The following is a 17,728-nucleotide window of genomic DNA, read 5'->3' on the forward strand; positions in this document are numbered from 1 at the left end:
TTAATATTTATTTATATAAAATTATTTATATTTATCTTAAATGCTATAAAAATATAAAAATTATATAAAAATTAATATTTTACGAGAGCAGAAATATAAGTTTAAAAGTGTTTTTCTTACTACAAAATTTTATATTTAAATTATTATTTTTTTTATAACTAAAATATAAATTTAAACTCAGAACATAAGACGTAGAGAATACATTTTTGCAGTTTAAGCTTTAAAAAAATGGCAAAGATGCTCGTTGAAGCAAGTGATAATGAATAATCTACGTGCGATCATCCAGGTGAAGAAGGTAATGAAGAAGTTCATTAGCTTCTTTACCTGGATGATAGCTTCAATTTTGAATCGCTATATTTAAATAGTTCAAGGTTACTTAATCTTCTGTATAAAGTAAAACCAGGTAGAAATTACTAGTCTGTCAAGAATAGGTCAATGCTAAGCAGTGAGAGTCGAACAGATAGTAGTGAAAGTAATGTAGTGACCTAGTTACTAAAATAGATAAACAACTATCTTTAATTTCCTTATTCTTTCGGAGTGAATAGGAACTAATAAAACCCAAAATGGAAATATACGTGTTACAATCTGTATCTGTTGTGGTTAGTGTAAGACATTTAAAAATAATAATAATAATGCATTTTTATAACCAAATAAAAGTAAAAGAAATGTTAAAAAGTTAACAGATCATAGAACAAAGAACCTTGTGCATATTTAAAAAATTTTATTACTATAGTGAATACTTTTGTAGGTTAGTTATAATGTATTTTTAAACGTAAATAATTGTATATTTCAACATTTGTAAACAATGTAACTATTTTTAACTTACCCAACATTAAAAATGGCACTGCAATGTTCAGGTCTACATATTCGGATCCTACAATTTGTAAAAACCCAAATGCGGCAATTACACCAATACCAGGGGATAATGCACCGCAGACTCCAACTAGTGGTTTGCTTGTAATCCAATCTGTTGTCATGCATGATACAGCACCGAAAACTACCATAACTATAATAGCTACTACAAGTACAGGTAAAGCAGATTCTGTAATTTTACTAGTTTCTTCGTCCCACGATTTTCTTACAAATCGAAAAACTAAAATGTTTTTAAAATCCGTTTTTGCCATTTCTTGTAAGAAAGTATCTTCCCATTTTATTGCTACGTCGAAATTTGTCACATTGTTGCTTTCTAAAGTATAAAGTAATCTTATAGCTTTAACTTCTTTTACGTATCCATCATCGTCCGTAGTTACTCCACCTAAGTTATATGCGTAAATTGTTAGATAGGAGGTCAGAGGATCTACGTATATGGGATACCTTGAAACGATAAAATTAACTTTACTTATACAATATATAATAAAATAAAAATATCTTTAGTTATAAAAATTTTAATATTACTTGATAACATAATTTACTTTTATATAAATTTCAAGAAATAGATAGACAGACTGAAAAACTAAAATTAAATGTAAAAATAAGAGTAGAAGGATGTTAAAAAAACAATTAATTAAATATATATAGTAAAATAAGCATGTAAAAATGTTACTTAAAATAATGTGATGAAAAATTAAGAGTAGCCTATCAGAAGAACAAGCGTAAACAACATTTTAACAATCAAAAGCATGGAAATTTAAAATACGATAAATGGTAAGAACGATAAAAGATAATCAAGATTTAAAAAAATATGTATATGTTAATGAAAGATGAGAAGTATTCATAAAATACACTATTTTACATAATATAATTTTTGTAAATTATTATAATATTTTAATGAAAACTATGCGAAATTCATAGTCACACTTACTTGACTTTAAACGTTCCTCTTGCCATATTCCCAATGTTTCCTCGAAGTGATAAAACATTATTACTAAAACATCTCCCACCTTCTGTCTTTAAACAAATATCAGAATACTTTATAGTACGATTATCGTGCCGTAAACTGATATTCCTTATCATTTGATCCAGCGCAAACACATCATCCATAATGGATTCGCGCAACATGGATCCACCATCTTTAGCGACTAAAATTACAAAGCCGCATCTGGGAAAATCGGTTAATCTTGGGAAATCTTTAGATTCGGGAAAGATTGATTGGATAGCTTCTTTTTCAATTTTAGATCTTCCATTTATGGGTGTCAAAAGATATTGCAAATCGCTTGTCATAGAAATTCTTACAAATCCTATTGATGATAGTGCGGTTATAATAAGAGGAATGAAAATGAACCATAGAGGATGTCGACCAATGCATCCTCCCAAACGACTAAAAGCAAGGGATAAGTTTCTCTGCAGGTACATCAATGCCTCTCTATTCCAGTTGATATGACCTCACGCAATCGAGACTACCACTTCTCATTCCTTTATTCGTGTTTTGAAATTTAACGAGTTCGTCCTTGACGTTGGAGTAGAACTACGTAAAACCTGGAAAAAAAAATATTTCTTTTTTATTCATATACGGAATTAGAGATTATAATCACATAAGAATTAATTTCATTAATAAATTTATTTAATTATAGTAATTTTTAGGTGTTTAGTTATTAAAACAATGTTTTATATCAGTATATTGGAATTGTTATAAATTTAAATATAAAAATATTTAAAATTTCGATTAAAAAATGAGAAAATTTATATAAATTTTACGGAAAAATTAAAATATAATATAGTTTAATTCAAGATTTAGTGTGTTTAATTTGAAAAAATCATAACATTTATTTATATAGGCCTATAAGTATATAAGAATAATATTTTTGGAATTTTATTTAAACTTTTCATTGAGAAAGAAACCAAATTCTATATCAAAATAGAACTTTATATTTAAATATATAGGCCTATATATATATATTCGATCATCTAATAATTTTTAAAATTAAGACGTAAAAAAATATAATACAATATACCCCCGTATAACACTGTAGATAATTCCGTGTTATATAAATTCCATATTGTACGAGTCACTTAAATTTTACAAATACGTGTACCGGGCTGTGAACGGCTCACGTATTTGTAAAATCTAAGTGACTCGTACAATATGGAATTCATATAATACGGAATTATCTACAGTGTTATACGGGGGTATACTTGTATTATGTAAATACCTTGATTTAAAAATACTAACAAAATATAAATAATTATGATGAAATTAGTATCCAATTCAATGTATATAAATCATTAAATGATTTAAATAATAATTTTAAAAACAGATGAATATTAAAAATCCTATATTAGAATTACTTTCGTATGTTCTGTCTTGTAGATCCTGTTTGAAATTCGTGATTTCATATGTTACATAGAAGTTAAAAATTTTGAAAAGATGATTAAGAATAAATTTTCCAATCCACAAAATTATAATTAATTAAAATAAACAAGTTTAATTTATTCTAAGAACACATGTAAATGTTATATACTCGTATGATGTTAACATATTAATATTTTATGCGGTGTTTCATTTATATTTTCCTCGATGTATTTTACTTCCTTTAAATAATAATTAATATGTACTGTACATATAATTTTCTATATTTATTTATTTAAAATTATAAAAATCCGTATTATTTAATATAATCCCATTTATTTTTATTAATTATATATTAATTAATTGCTTTGTTTTTTAATATATAATTTAACGTGATATATGTTTTTTTAACGTAGAAATATGTCAAGGATATCATAAAAATTTTTTTAGTTTAAAATATATCATAAATTTACTTATACAATTATTATAATTTTTATGGTAAAATTCGCTTCATAGATTTTTATTTTATTTCTCTAAAAATGAAAAGAACGAAGTCAAAACTGTGTAAAAAATTCAATAAGTAGAATAGGATATTGAGTTAAAATAATTGACTAGATATGCATAAAAACCAGTTTAATATGAAATTAAGCTAATGATAAATTTAAGAATTTTCTAGGTAATGGTTTAACATAATTATAAACAACGATTAGTTATTTTTATACTGATACATACAACGATAACTTGGCTACAGTTCAACTTTTCGAAGGAAAACACTAGATTTGATAGTGGTTTGCTTGTAATCCAATCTGTTGTCATGCATGATACAGCACCGAAAACTACCATAACTATAATAGCTACTACAAGTACAGGTAAAGCAGATTCTGTAATTTTACTAGTTTCTTCGTCCCACGATTTTCTTACAAATCGAAAAACTAAAATGTTTTTAAAATCCGTTTTTGCCATTTCTTGTAAGAAAGTATCTTCCCATTTTATTGCTACGTCGAAATTTGTCACATTGTTGCTTTCTAAAGTATAAAGTAATCTTATAGCTTTAACTTCTTTTACGTATCCATCATCGTCCGTAGTTACTCCACCTAAGTTATATGCGTAAATTGTTAGATAGGAGGTCAGAGGATCTACGTATATGGGATACCTTGAAACGATAAAATTAACTTTACTTATACAATATATAATAAAATAAAAATATCTTTAGTTATAAAAATTTTAATATTACTTGATAACATAATTTACTTTTATATAAATTTCAAGAAATAGATAGACAGACTGAAAAACTAAAATTAAATGTAAAAATAAGAGTAGAAGGATGTTAAAAAAACAATTAATTAAATATATATAGTAAAATAAGCATGTAAAAATGTTACTTAAAATAATGTGATGAAAAATTAAGAGTAGCCTATCAGAAGAACAAGCGTAAACAACATTTTAACAATCAAAAGCATGGAAATTTAAAATACGATAAATGGTAAGAACGATAAAAGATAATCAAGATTTAAAAAAATATGTATATGTTAATGAAAGATGAGAAGTATTCATAAAATACACTATTTTACATAATATAATTTTTGTAAATTATTAAAATATTTTAATGAAAACTATGCGAAATTCATAGTCACACTTACTTGACTTTAAACGTTCCTCTTGCCATATTCCCAATGTTTCCTCGAAGTGATAAAACATTATTACTAAAACATCTCCCACCTTCTGTCTTTAAACAAATATCAGAATACTTTATAGTACGATTATCGTGCCGTAAACTGATATTCCTTATCATTTCATCCAGCGCAAACACATCATCCATAATGGATTCGCGTAACATGGATCCACCATCTTTAGCGACTAAAATTACAAAGCCGCATCTGGGAAAATCGGTTAATCTTGGGAAATCTTTAGATTCGGGAAAGATTGATTGGATAGCTTCTTTTTCAATTTTAGATCTTCCATTTATGGGTGTCAAAAGATATTGCAAATCGCTTGTCATAGAAATTCTTACAAATCCTATTGATGATAGTGCGGTTATAATAAGAGGAATGAAAATGAACCATAGAGGATGTCGACCAATGCATCCTCCCAAACGACTAAAAGCAAGGGATAAGTTTCTCTGCAGGTACATCAATGCCTCTCTATTCCAGTTGATATGACCTCACGCAATCGAGACTACCACTTCTCATTCCTTTATTCGTGTTTTGAAATTTAACGAGTTCGTCCTTGACGTTGGAGTAGAACTACGTAAAACCTGGAAAAAAAAATATTTCTTTTTTATTCATATACGGAATTAGAGATTATAATCACATAAGAATTAATTTCATTAATAAATTTATTTAATTATAGTAATTTTTAGGTGTTTAGTTATTAAAACAATGTTTTATATCAGTATATTGGAATTGTTATAAATTTAAATATAAAAATATTTAAAATTTCGATTAAAAAATGAGAAAATTTATATAAATTTTACGGAAAAATTAAAATATAATATAGTTTAATTCAAGATTTAGTGTGTTTAATTTGAAAAAATCATAACATTTATTTATATAGGCCTATAAGTATATAAGAATAATATTTTTGGAATTTTATTTAAACTTTTCATTGAGAAAGAAACCAAATTCTATATCAAAATAGAACTTTATATTTAAATATATAGGCCTATATATATATATTCGATCATCTAATAATTTTTAAAATTAAGACGTAAAAAAATATAATACAATATACCCCCGTATAACACTGTAGATAATTCCGTGTTATATAAATTCCATATTGTACGAGTCACTTAAATTTTACAAATACGTGTACCGGGCTGTGAACGGCTCACGTATTTGTAAAATCTAAGTGACTCGTACAATATGGAATTCATATAATACGGAATTATCTACAGTGTTATACGGGGGTATACTTGTATTATGTAAATACCTTGATTTAAAAATACTAACAAAATATAAATAATTATGATGAAATTAGTATCCAATTCAATGTATATAAATCATTAAATGATTTAAATAATAATTTTAAAAACAGATGANTAATTACAAATCACTGAATCATTATTAAATACTTATGCAAATGTACTCGCTAACACAGCAGAAAAGTCCAATAACAAACAAGATCACAATTGACGTCAGAGCTAGAAATAGAATCATAAATATTCACTATTTCCTTCGTAAATCGTGATTTAAATGTATGTAAAGTGTGGAAAATTTAAATACGCGTTGTGTCATATTTTAAGACGAATTTCTTAGGCATTTTTGCTGTATTTACTACATAAAAATACATTTAAAAAAAAAATTAAATATTATAACTTGTAAGAGCAATAAGATAGCAAAAAAATTTTCTAAAATGTGTAGTAAAATAATATGTTTATGAATATTAAACACGTTAAAATTGTAAAATCATGACGACGAAATATTTGAATAAATTTTATATTTATTTCCTTAAAATAACATTGTCAGTTGTATTATTTATCGCAACTGATATATAAAAATATTTTATTTTGTTAAATGTATTTTTTTTAAAATTAATTACATGTTAAATCCGATTAAATTTTTCTTTTCTAAGAAAAGGAGCCAAAATTCTGTCAAAATTCTATAATTAATTAGGCCTATATGTAATGTACTTGTACAAATTACCTATAGGCCTACTACTAACCGTGAAAAACCAGTTTAATATGAAGCTAAGTTAATGATAATATTAATGAATTTTCAGACAAAAATTAAAGATGATTATAAATAATAAAGGTTATTTTTATATTCTTGTTCATAGCGATAATAAATCTACAGTATCTTGGCTACACTTCAACTTCTATTGGAACAATAGATTTTAATAGTCTCAACAATTAATTGGTATACTGTATTCTACAATAAGTAATGTATTATTTTGAACGGATTTAAATTAATTTTATTAAATATGAAGTTATTTTAGATTATTTAAAATATTTCACAATACTACAGAAAACAGAGAAAAAAAAAAGATCATAAAAGCAGACCAACGGGCAGTTCTTTCAGATAAAAATACCCATAAAGATAAACAACATTACCTATCTAGGACTCTATTAAAATATTTCACAATACTACAGAAAACAGAGAAAAAAAAAAGATCATTTGAGTAGATAATTAAATCATACAGCAAAAAGTCAATTATTTTAATTCTGAACTAAAAATAGAATTTATAACTAAGGCATTAATATTGAACTTGAGGTTATCGCAGAGGTGTAAGGATGCCATTGTCCTTTGACGTCACAGATCGTTCAATGATGATGTCAAGGACTTTCGTGGACCTTTTCGTGGAAAATTTTAGTTGGACTTTTTTTATAAATTAGTTAGAAACTTTTATATAATAATAAAAAAATTTTATAATTTTTTTTTGGAAATTTATATAACTACTGTCATTATGCAGAGAACTACGTTAAAATAGACAATTGTAAAAATTATATTTACTAGCAGGTAAGCCCGGGCAAAAAATGACAACAAACATTAAGATTAGTTAATTTCGTGCTTCTAACACTTCTATTGTATTATATTATACAGTTAGGTTTATATAACTACAAAGATTATCTTACATACCTGATCTTACCCGTTTTCAATGGGTACAAGAATTAGGTTCCCCCTCTCCCCAGGCTAATTAGAGAATTTTTAGATGGGTCTAAAAATATGTTCAGTTTTTCGCAATCTATCTCGATTATATATATATAAATTATTATTATTGTTATTATCACCAACCCATCTCGAATTATATATACAGATTTCCCGCAAAAAACGCATCGAAAATAGTACAGTAGAAGCCCAGTTCTTCAGGATAATACATAATCCTCTCCCTCTCCCCACGGGGGAATTTCGAAAAATTCTTTCTTAGTGTACATTCTCATGACGTATCCTAACTGTGTACCAAATTTCAACTTAATTTCAGGTTTATATAACGAGTTAATATCAAAACACTTTGCCACAAAGCCAATTCTTGAATATAAATGAATGAAAAACTAAAAAAATTATTATAAACATAACTGCTAAACGATTAACCGTTAAAATTTTACGATTATTAAAAGAAAAATTTGAATTAGAATGCGGTTGATATAGAAACTCAGTGGTATTGGTGGGATAGAGCCACAGGTATACGGACATAGAATACAGTATTATATTAGTAGATAATATATCGATACATTATATTATATACTTAATTATTGTAAAGCTAATTTTGTTTGGTACAATAAACAATGAATTAAACACTTATTCAGTTAAAGTTTTTATACTCTTTTCGCTTAAACCATTCAAAAATGTTAATAGAAAGAAGTTCCCAAGATCTGCAAAAATTTATTTATATATAAAAATTTCTTTTTAATAATATATATTATAGTCGAGCCTAATTAATTCGAATTATAGGATATTTGAATTATTTAAACTCGTTATTATTTCCCTTGAAATTTAAATTAGTGTAACAAATACAGTTAATTTCAATTTTTTTGGTATAAATTTAGATAATTTAGATTTAGTATGTATCAATATAATATTTCGAAAAATAAAATTCGAAAAAACAGTATTAACAAGAAATCGACTGATTTATACGAGTTCGTTTCGGGGATTTCCACAATGCCTGTGTTCTGCGAACTCCCTGGGTGTGGGCGAAACGTGAAGCGCATCACAATTTTCATAAGATTTGGGTGTACAGTATATAGTAGAGTTGTTCGGCTATCTTATTACCATGACTCAGCATGAAGCGCCGATAATTAATAAAATTAATTGAATATTTACACTTCAAATTTAAAAAAACGAATCTGCAATAAAATAGCATATGTTAGATATTTTTCATATATAGTAAATCGATATACAGTAAATCGATAGTAAAATTTACATACAAATGAATTTGATTGTTAATTCTGGTTGATATGATTTTCGGGTTATATGTCCCTCATCGTCGTCTTTATTTTACATCAATCTGGTTGTAAAAACGTTACAAAACTTAAGTTATAGTTAAAAATACACACGAATGGCTGACTGCACACGATGTAGCATCGTGTTGTCCACCTAAGTGAACGAAGCATGAAGATGAACAACTAAGTCGCTTTCTACTGGTGTTCGATATACCAATTCCTTCAGATGGACCCGTAGAAAAAAATCCAAAGGTCTGACACCTTTGGATTTTTTCCTACGGGATTTTTTTTAATACTTTTGGATTTGGATCTGGCGATCGTGGCAGCCACACAACTGGACTCCCACGTCTGGCCACCTGGGTATTATTGATATAATTATACATATGTACACCGTAGAATAACTGCTCATGCATGCCTCATTTTAAACATCTTCTTATGTAAAAACAATGTCATATGCAAGTCCCATTGTTCATGTTTCCAATAAAGCTTATTTTCCATGCACCGGGTGTGACATTATACTTTTTCTTTCTCGTTTTTCTCGAAAACTGTGGATCGTAGAGATATGGTTCCTTGGACATTTTTATGTATCCGAGCGAAGATTCTCGCTATGCAGAGTTTATTCGGTCTTGACGGTATACCCTGTATAAAAGCCTGGGAAGTAAAATGCAGCTAATTGACAACGTTAAAAGCAATTTTTCATCTGTTATAATTTACGTTACTGTTTAAAAAATACTATAGTAAACTTTTTCTCGATACTTAATTTTAATAATATATCAGTTTTCAATGTCAATAATATTTTGGCTTTTCCACTGCATCTTATCCTTAATAGGAAATACAGTAGTAGGAAATCTGTTATAATTTCTCAACTCATACTGAAGTAATACAATCTATTTATTCAAAATTATAAACCTATATTTCGAATAAACAGGTTTTAGAAAATAATACAGCCTAAGTTCTACGAAAAACTATAAATTATTGCTAAGAATATAATATTGTGGTACAAACAATACTATTCTTAGTAATAACAAACTGTTTACAGGTATTTAAGTGAACATACAAGTTAATAGTTTTATTTTTCTCCTTAGTTAATATTTATTGTATTTATTTATTTTGACAATTCCGACATATTAACAAAATTTTCAACATTTTGTCGAAATTTTCTTTGAAAGTGTATTATAATTTAATGTAAGTTATAATGCACATTTTAATTGTAATTCGATGCTGACAGTTTTGTACAAACTCGTTGCTAAATTATTTAATAAATAAAACTTCACTTAAATGACAACGGTAGATACAAATATATATTTAAAATGCATCACTTTCACTGTTAATAAAAAAAAACATAAAAAATTAATAATGAAATTCACGAAATTTTGTAGGTCTTCTTCCTTGTGACCCAGTGGCCTCTTTTAAAGATGTTCCAATGATATGCTAGATTCAAGGTCGAAGGGACGATGTACTTTGACCTTAATCTTAAAATGCATCTACACATTCAAATTTCTTGCAACACAATATTGAGATCAAGAACATTTGAAAATAATAATTTGTTTACACCATTATGTAGCACTTTCGAGATTCAATAAATGAACATTATTTGACAAAGTTGTGATACCATGCAATAGACACTTTCAAGTGACACTTTCTCTCCAGATTTTATAGTTAAATATTGTACCAAGAAAGTAGCAAGTTATCAGAAACACTTCCACTTAGATTGACACATTACTGATGTCGATGTTCTACCTATTAATTTAGTTATTATTATTATTATTATTACTATATACAGTATAATATATATGGATTATTTATGGGCTATTCAATACATTTATTTCTCTTGTAATATTAACTAAAAGTCGTGTTTCAGAAATCAGACTTTAACTGATACTCAATTGTAAGCTTTTACGTGTTCTCTTTCGTCCAAACTGCCGTTTTATCAGATGACAAAAATGCATTATCTTGGTTGGTTTTAAGCTTTCAATAAGTTGAATCTAATAGAACAACATTCTACTTTAGTATTTATGAATTCAAGAACTTAGAAAAGATAAATTGTCTGGCCTACATTATCAGAACAGCTTCAGTACAAAAGTTTTATATCCGAGAAATTTGATCGTATAAACGCACCTTTAGTCTAACTGGTATATTAGTTTCCTTTTATACTGATATAAAGATTAAATTTCGTTTTTGAAAATAAAATTGATTTCGTAGTTACAGAAGAAAAACCTATTTAAATGATTCCATTTATATATCTAATTGTTTTAGAACTGACAACATTTCAACAGACCAAATATTTATTATGGAATAATACTTAAATAAAATGAAAGCAAAGTTCTCTATTACGCCATTATATTTGTAAAATACAAATGCTCTATTATAAGAATCGTAACATCAGTAATAAAGTATATTAAAATAATTATTGTGCAATGATTACTGAAAATATAGATTTTTTTTTTTATTTTAAAAATAATTTTTCCATTTGTATTTTTAAACAGATACTCAACTGTGATGATTGCAGCAAATATTTATGGAACAAACAGGTGGAGTATCAACAGAGAATGATGGATTTGTTAAAGATTTTAAAGCAATTCGACTGTTTTATTTTATTGATGATAATAATTCAAGACAACATTTAATTGCTAAAAAGTGGGAAGACAAATTTCTGAACTCTTTAGAAAAACTTTTTTACGCCATATTAATATCTCTGGATTTTCAGGGTGTACTTAGAATGATAAATTAAGCTCGCTTTGAAATGGAATTGGACCATATATAATAATTAATGTATTGGAAGTCATATTTATTACCATTTTGATACGCGTAACAGAAAAATTAATATGGTGTATCGCTACATTCAGTTTTCCTTTTATCGCTACCGTTAATTCCGTAGGTTGTGTTTTCTTGCTTGGATGCTATCTCGATAACAGTGTCATTGTTCTTTTCCTCTTACTTTTAAATTTATATCTTATGAAATATTAATATTTATCGTTTAATGAATCTCATTCTTCATTTTATTAAAAAATGTTATTTGAAAATTAGATAGTGTTTACAGACAATTTTACTTTATTTCAAGTGGATCTTAAGGAATGAAATCTAATTGAAACACTTCAAATAGACATAGAATAAAGTCTACTTTACATATAGGCCTACTTTATTCCATGATAAATCTGGGAATAAGACAATTATTTATATTTTATCCTGCATTAAAACAGAACATTTCAAAACAAACAAACAAAAAAATATTTTGAACCAGACATTTTTTAAGTTTGGCAAATTCGTTCTCAAAGCTTATCTCTTGTATTCACTGTAATTGCTCTAATTTCGGTATGATATAGAAAATATAATTAATCGTACCTTTGCTTAATTTTTGTAAAAAATACTTTAACTTATAATAATTTTTTTTTTAATTTTCCGGAATGATTATGTCGATACTAACCTACAGATTATAGGCCTACTTATTTTTTCGATATTTGGGAAAGTTCGAACTATTGTTCTATTATTTTCTCTTCTGCGAAAACTAAGATGGTCTTTCTTCTTCTATACCCATCGGAGTATTATTTCGTCACAACGTAGAGCTCTTATTCAGATCACCAAGGCCTACAATACCACGCCCAATATCTCTATTCAAGTTCTGGCTAAGAAAGCCCCTATTGATCTTCTTATCACCTCCTATTTTAAGCAATGGCAAATAAAGCATCGCCTTGATATTTATACTAGCAACCAACAAATAAGTCACACCTTTTTGGAACAAGAAATTTCTTTTGCCATTTATTCACAATCTTTGGCCCTTTCGTCCACACCGTCAATCGTCTTCGAGCAACCCTCTTACAACGATTACGAAATCTTTACGGATGGTTCGAAAACAGATATAAAGGTTGGTTGTAGTTATGTTGTTTACCAGAACGGGCAGNCAAGAACGGAGTTAGGTAGATGAAAGACGAGACATGGAAACATTTTGGGCAGGAAGCCCGGATTAACTATATAAAACTTCTGATACAAACATGAAGTCAAAAATTTTCCCCCGAAAGATGTTAGATAGATGACCGGCACTACTCTACTGTTAAAGAAAAAGTATGATGTACAGGGGCAAGTCCCTACTAACTTTAAGTGGAGAGCATATATAATATGTTCAATAAATTAAAAATATGATTTAAAATTGTAGTCCAGCATTGTGATGATGTCAATATAAATAATTGCTCGTCTAATTAATATATTATATTATTATATGATAAGTAAGGAAAAGTCACCAAATGATAAAATGAGAATTGCTGTTTTCAATGCAGGGTATTCAATACTTTAGTAAAATACTTAAGTTGTATGTCAATGTTTTATAGTGTTTTAATGTTTGTACCCTATGCTCTATTACTTTAGCATCTATAATATTCTATAGTGTATTTGCTTTGACAATTGTGCTCATATCGATGGGATATTTAGTAAACAAATTAATCATCACGATTTAATAAAAAAAAAAATGTCGCAATTACTAAGATCAAAATAGAACTTTAAAAACTAATTTTAAAAAATTGTATAGCCTGCAACTATTGATGATTAACTAATTACAAGAATAAAATATTTCATTAAAGTTTATTTCTATCTTTTTTTTTTAGTATTTGTAATTTATAATATAGGCTATATATATTTTAAATACAGGTATACTTCGACTTATGATAAGCTTCCAACGTAAGTCTATTTGGTCGTAAGTTGACCAAAAATACTTACGCAAACAAAAATACGATTTCAGATGGTGAAAGAAAGATCATATGATTGCTACAAAAGTGTTATGCGTGAGGCATTTTTAAGTTAAGGTAACTTAGCTTAAAATATGCCTCTCTATACTACAAGTCTACGTCATACTGATGATATTTACTGGAAGTCAATGAAATAGCTTTATTAATTCTAGAGAAGATCTTCGCGTGCTTTTACGACATTAAGTAGTGATGTCATTTATGATTGGTAATGCTGATTTCATTATAGTTCTCTGCAATAGTTTCGATTTTCCATCGTAAATACTAGTAATGACTAAAATAGAATGTAGGCCTGCATTATGTTTAATAAAGGCATTTATTATAGTTCTTGTAAAGTGTATTATGCAAATCTTTCTTCGTAATTAGCAAATCCGGTAGTCTCTTCTAAAAGATGGTTAATGATCCATATTCAGCCAAACGAACACACGATAAGGTGTCAGCCTGCTATCATGGACATCTAAATTCGAATCCAGTTCAAAATCCAAACTTTATCTTAAATAATATGTATGGGGACGATGTTTTTTATCCACCACCCCTAATGATTGATCTCGTTATAAGTCTATTAGACTTACTCTTATTGGTATAAATTGTGGTCTGATATCTTTTCTCCCTTAAGAGCGAGATCGATGATAAAGATAGACTTATAGTAGAACAAATCCTGTAGCTAAAATATATCGAATTGTATCATTAACAAATCAATTAATCTATGATTCGAATGTACCGTACAGTACAATTTATTCACAAAAGTATATTTTAATTCACAATAGAAATCTTATTTTGTTCTAAACGTTCAAATTAAATGATAATAATAATAAAAAATTGGATATAAAATATATATGTTTTAATTTAGATATGTATTATAAAATAATTTCCAATTGTAATTTTAATAAATAAAATGTAAATTTCTTTACAACACTAAAATTATTTTCATAAAAGACATTTAATTCGTATCACGTAATAAGTAGTAATTATAAAAGTGTGTTATTTATTACAATTGATTTTTTAAATAAATGGATCAAATATTATGTAGGTCACGTTTTCTTCCATACTTAAACACGAGAGCGATGACGTCATATTACGCTTACCAGAGTCTACGTCATACCGATGATATTAACTGGAAGTCAATAAACCAGTTTATTAACTCGACGTAGAATCTTTGCGTGTTTTACGACAATAAATAGTGACGTCACTGAAAATTCGTAATACTTACGTCATCTGGAATAGTTTCGATTTTCCCTCGTAAATAAAAAATGATTTGATAAGAAAGTAATTATAAAATACTTTTTCTCGAGGTTAGACTACTTTATGAATCATTATTTACTTATTGAATAATTTGAATTGATTATAACTAAATTTAGATAAAGAATTGGTATATTTATTTAATATAAATAATACACATCACGTATTCTGATATATATTATAGTCTCACATAGTTATAAAACTTCATAAAACTTAATATAAATTCATATTATTCAGAGTATTTATTGTTTTTTTTATTTATGTATTTAGAATGAATACAGTAGACCCCCTATAATACTGTTGATTATTCCGTTTTATATGAATTCCATGTTGTAGGAGTCACTTAGATTTTACAAATACGTGAGCTGTTCACGGCCCGGCACACGTATTTGTAAAATCTAAGTGACTCGTACAACATGGAATTCATATAACACGGAATTATCTATAATGTTATAGGGGGTCTACTGTATTTTCATGAGAAAAATGTAGGCCTACATCTTTCTGATGCGATTTTAATAAAAATAATTAATTGAATAACAAATACAATTTTATGGCACAAATTTAGATTAATGATTACGATTGTATTTAAATTAAACGCAGTTGTACAAGTCTTACATTAATTAATAAGAGAATACGGAAGGAATCGATTAAATGCCCACAATTTTTATAATTAGGATAATGATTGTATCAATGTGATTACCAGAACTTAATATAATGAGTAATTGTTATACGATTTAACTATAAATGACGAAATAAGTGTAATTAAAAAACTCTATACAACAATGAACATGTGACGAATTTTAATAAGAATATAATACCGGGTTCTGAAAATTTGACTCTCGATATGATAAATCTTCATTAAAATTAATTGCCTATAATATCTAATTCATAAATACGGGAGGAGATTTGATTTCACCATACAAATACTTCAAAAAATTGAATAAAATATATTCACTTTTAAACAATGCATAACAGGTAGTCTTTCATTTAATCAAGGATTCTATCAAAATCTATATCAAATTTCACGAGAATCAAATGTATAAAGTTAAAATTTACAGAACAGAATCCACTTTATAAGTTTTATAGGGTTAATATATTGATTAGGTCATATCATATTTTTAAAGCTAATATCTATGACAATTTAATCTTATTCTGAATATATCGTATTCAAAATGATAGTGACTTAGCGGCGAGCGTGAGCGTGTGTGTTTATTTATACTGTATATCAATATGCTGCAAAGTCGTTAGTGAGGAAATTGGAAAACTGATATAATTACTGAGTAGGACTGAAGAACCAGTACTTTGATAACACTCTAATAATAATAATTATTATTATTAAAAAGCTTGTTTTCAATTGCAAGCAATACAAAATTTTTAGTAAATGTACTATACAATAACTATATTTATTCATAATGATTATCATCTGAATTTTTCTTTTATTGTCGAGAAAATTTTATTTATGGAATTTTTCTCTTCTTCTTCCTCTCCTTTAATATGGAGGCTTTGGCCTCGACGAGAGCACTTCGTTTATTGAAGGTGATGTCTGTGATATATTTCTTTAGAGATTCTAAAGTATATAATGGCACATTGTTTGCCTTTGTAGTCCTGCCAAAAGCATCTATGGATCCAACTGTACTTGAACAGTCGAATTTAGGCTAAATTTCGTTATGTTTATTCGTAATGGGGGCAGGCTAGCTAATAGTAAATGGTCGTTTCTGCATTCCTGCAATGAAAATGGAGAAGGACGTAAAGTAGTACAGTTTCCACGATATTCCGTTTTAATAAGTTATAACCCTCGAAAGACCAAAGTTGGAACGGTTGGCATTTGTCTTGCAGTTTGATCTACTGGTCATCTTGGTTTTGTTTCCTGTAGGAGGACCGACATTAAACTTTTTGGTGCATTTTACTTCCGTATTGTACCCAGCTGTCAAGCGTATCGAGCTACTTCCTATCTATCTCATTGGTTTATGTGGAATATGCAGCCTTTTCGGCTATATTACTCCGAAGAGCAATGGCGTTATCATCCGATAATCCGGCCGAAGCTTTTAACTGCTTGGCCTTATATGAGAACGGAGGAATAATGCCTTCCGGGAGGTCTTTTAAGGGTAACTTGGCCCCTATTCAGTCATTACAGACGTAGAGAAAACCCGAAAACTCCAACGTGGCCAGCCCGTCCTGGCGAGGCGCGAACCCACGACCGAACTCCTAGTGTTCTGGGAACGGAACCACTTGGCCACAGTCGCTTCCTCGTGGAATCCTTTCAGGTTAAATGAGATCTCAGGATATCCTTGAGTGAAATTCGTCTCTGTAGATTTTATATTAGCCACTGTAGCGTCATCTGGCGAGAGAAAAATGTAACATTTATTACTTAACGAAAAATAAATTTGCTCTACATACAGTAATTGAAACAATGTCGGTATATTATATAATACAGTATACCGTATATGAAGCAAATATTTCCGTCAGAAAAAAATAAACAAACCACAAAAAAAATCACTAAAAATCGACGAATCGTCACGAAATTTTTGTTATGAATAATCTACATTGGGAAAAAAGGGGACGAAACCACCTTCTTCAGATATAATTTTAAAACAAATGTAACTTTGTAGTGAAAAGAAAAATTAATCGAATATTAATTTAATTGCTTAAATTAAA

At 27.8% G+C, this 17,728-nt stretch overlaps 2 protein-coding genes across 2 annotated transcripts in view; both read right to left on the reverse strand.

Annotated features, from left to right (window-relative positions):
- LOC111637729 (patched domain-containing protein 3-like) overlaps nt 1-4,013 on the reverse strand; it is a 9,447-nt gene extending 5,434 nt beyond the window's left edge. The window contains exons 1-3 of the mRNA XM_023383291.1: nt 3,959-4,013; nt 1,802-2,415; nt 827-1,314 (exon numbers count right to left, since the gene is read on the reverse strand). Coding sequence (XP_023239059.1) covers nt 827-1,314; nt 1,802-2,292 — 979 coding nt within the window. The 5' untranslated portion in view covers nt 2,293-2,415; nt 3,959-4,013. The remainder of the gene's footprint in view (nt 1-826; nt 1,315-1,801; nt 2,416-3,958) is intronic.
- Nucleotides 3,920-5,357, reverse strand: LOC111637725 (patched domain-containing protein 1-like). The gene is made up of 2 exons (XM_023383288.1): nt 4,867-5,357; nt 3,920-4,379 (listed from the first exon to the last, which is right to left on the reverse strand). The coding sequence occupies exons 1-2, from the start codon at nt 5,355-5,357 to the stop codon at nt 3,920-3,922; spliced, it is 951 nt and encodes a 316-aa protein (XP_023239056.1).
- Between the last annotated feature and the right edge of the window lie 12,371 nt (nt 5,358-17,728).

This window comes from Centruroides sculpturatus, unplaced genomic scaffold (assembly GCF_000671375.1).
Source record: "Centruroides sculpturatus isolate CEXI.00-Female unplaced genomic scaffold, Cexi_2.0 scaffold1223, whole genome shotgun sequence".
In the NCBI taxonomy this organism is placed as follows: Eukaryota; Metazoa; Arthropoda; class Arachnida; order Scorpiones; family Buthidae; genus Centruroides; species Centruroides sculpturatus.

Coding starts and splice junctions, on each gene's coding strand:
- LOC111637725 (XM_023383288.1), bottom strand. CDS start 5,357: ATGTACCTGCAGAGAAACTTATCCCTTGCTTTTAGTCGTTTGGGAGGA. Junction 4,380..4,866: donor AGAGGAACGTTTAAAGTCAA/GTAAGTGTGACT, acceptor TATCGTTTCAAG/GTATCCCATATACGTAGATC.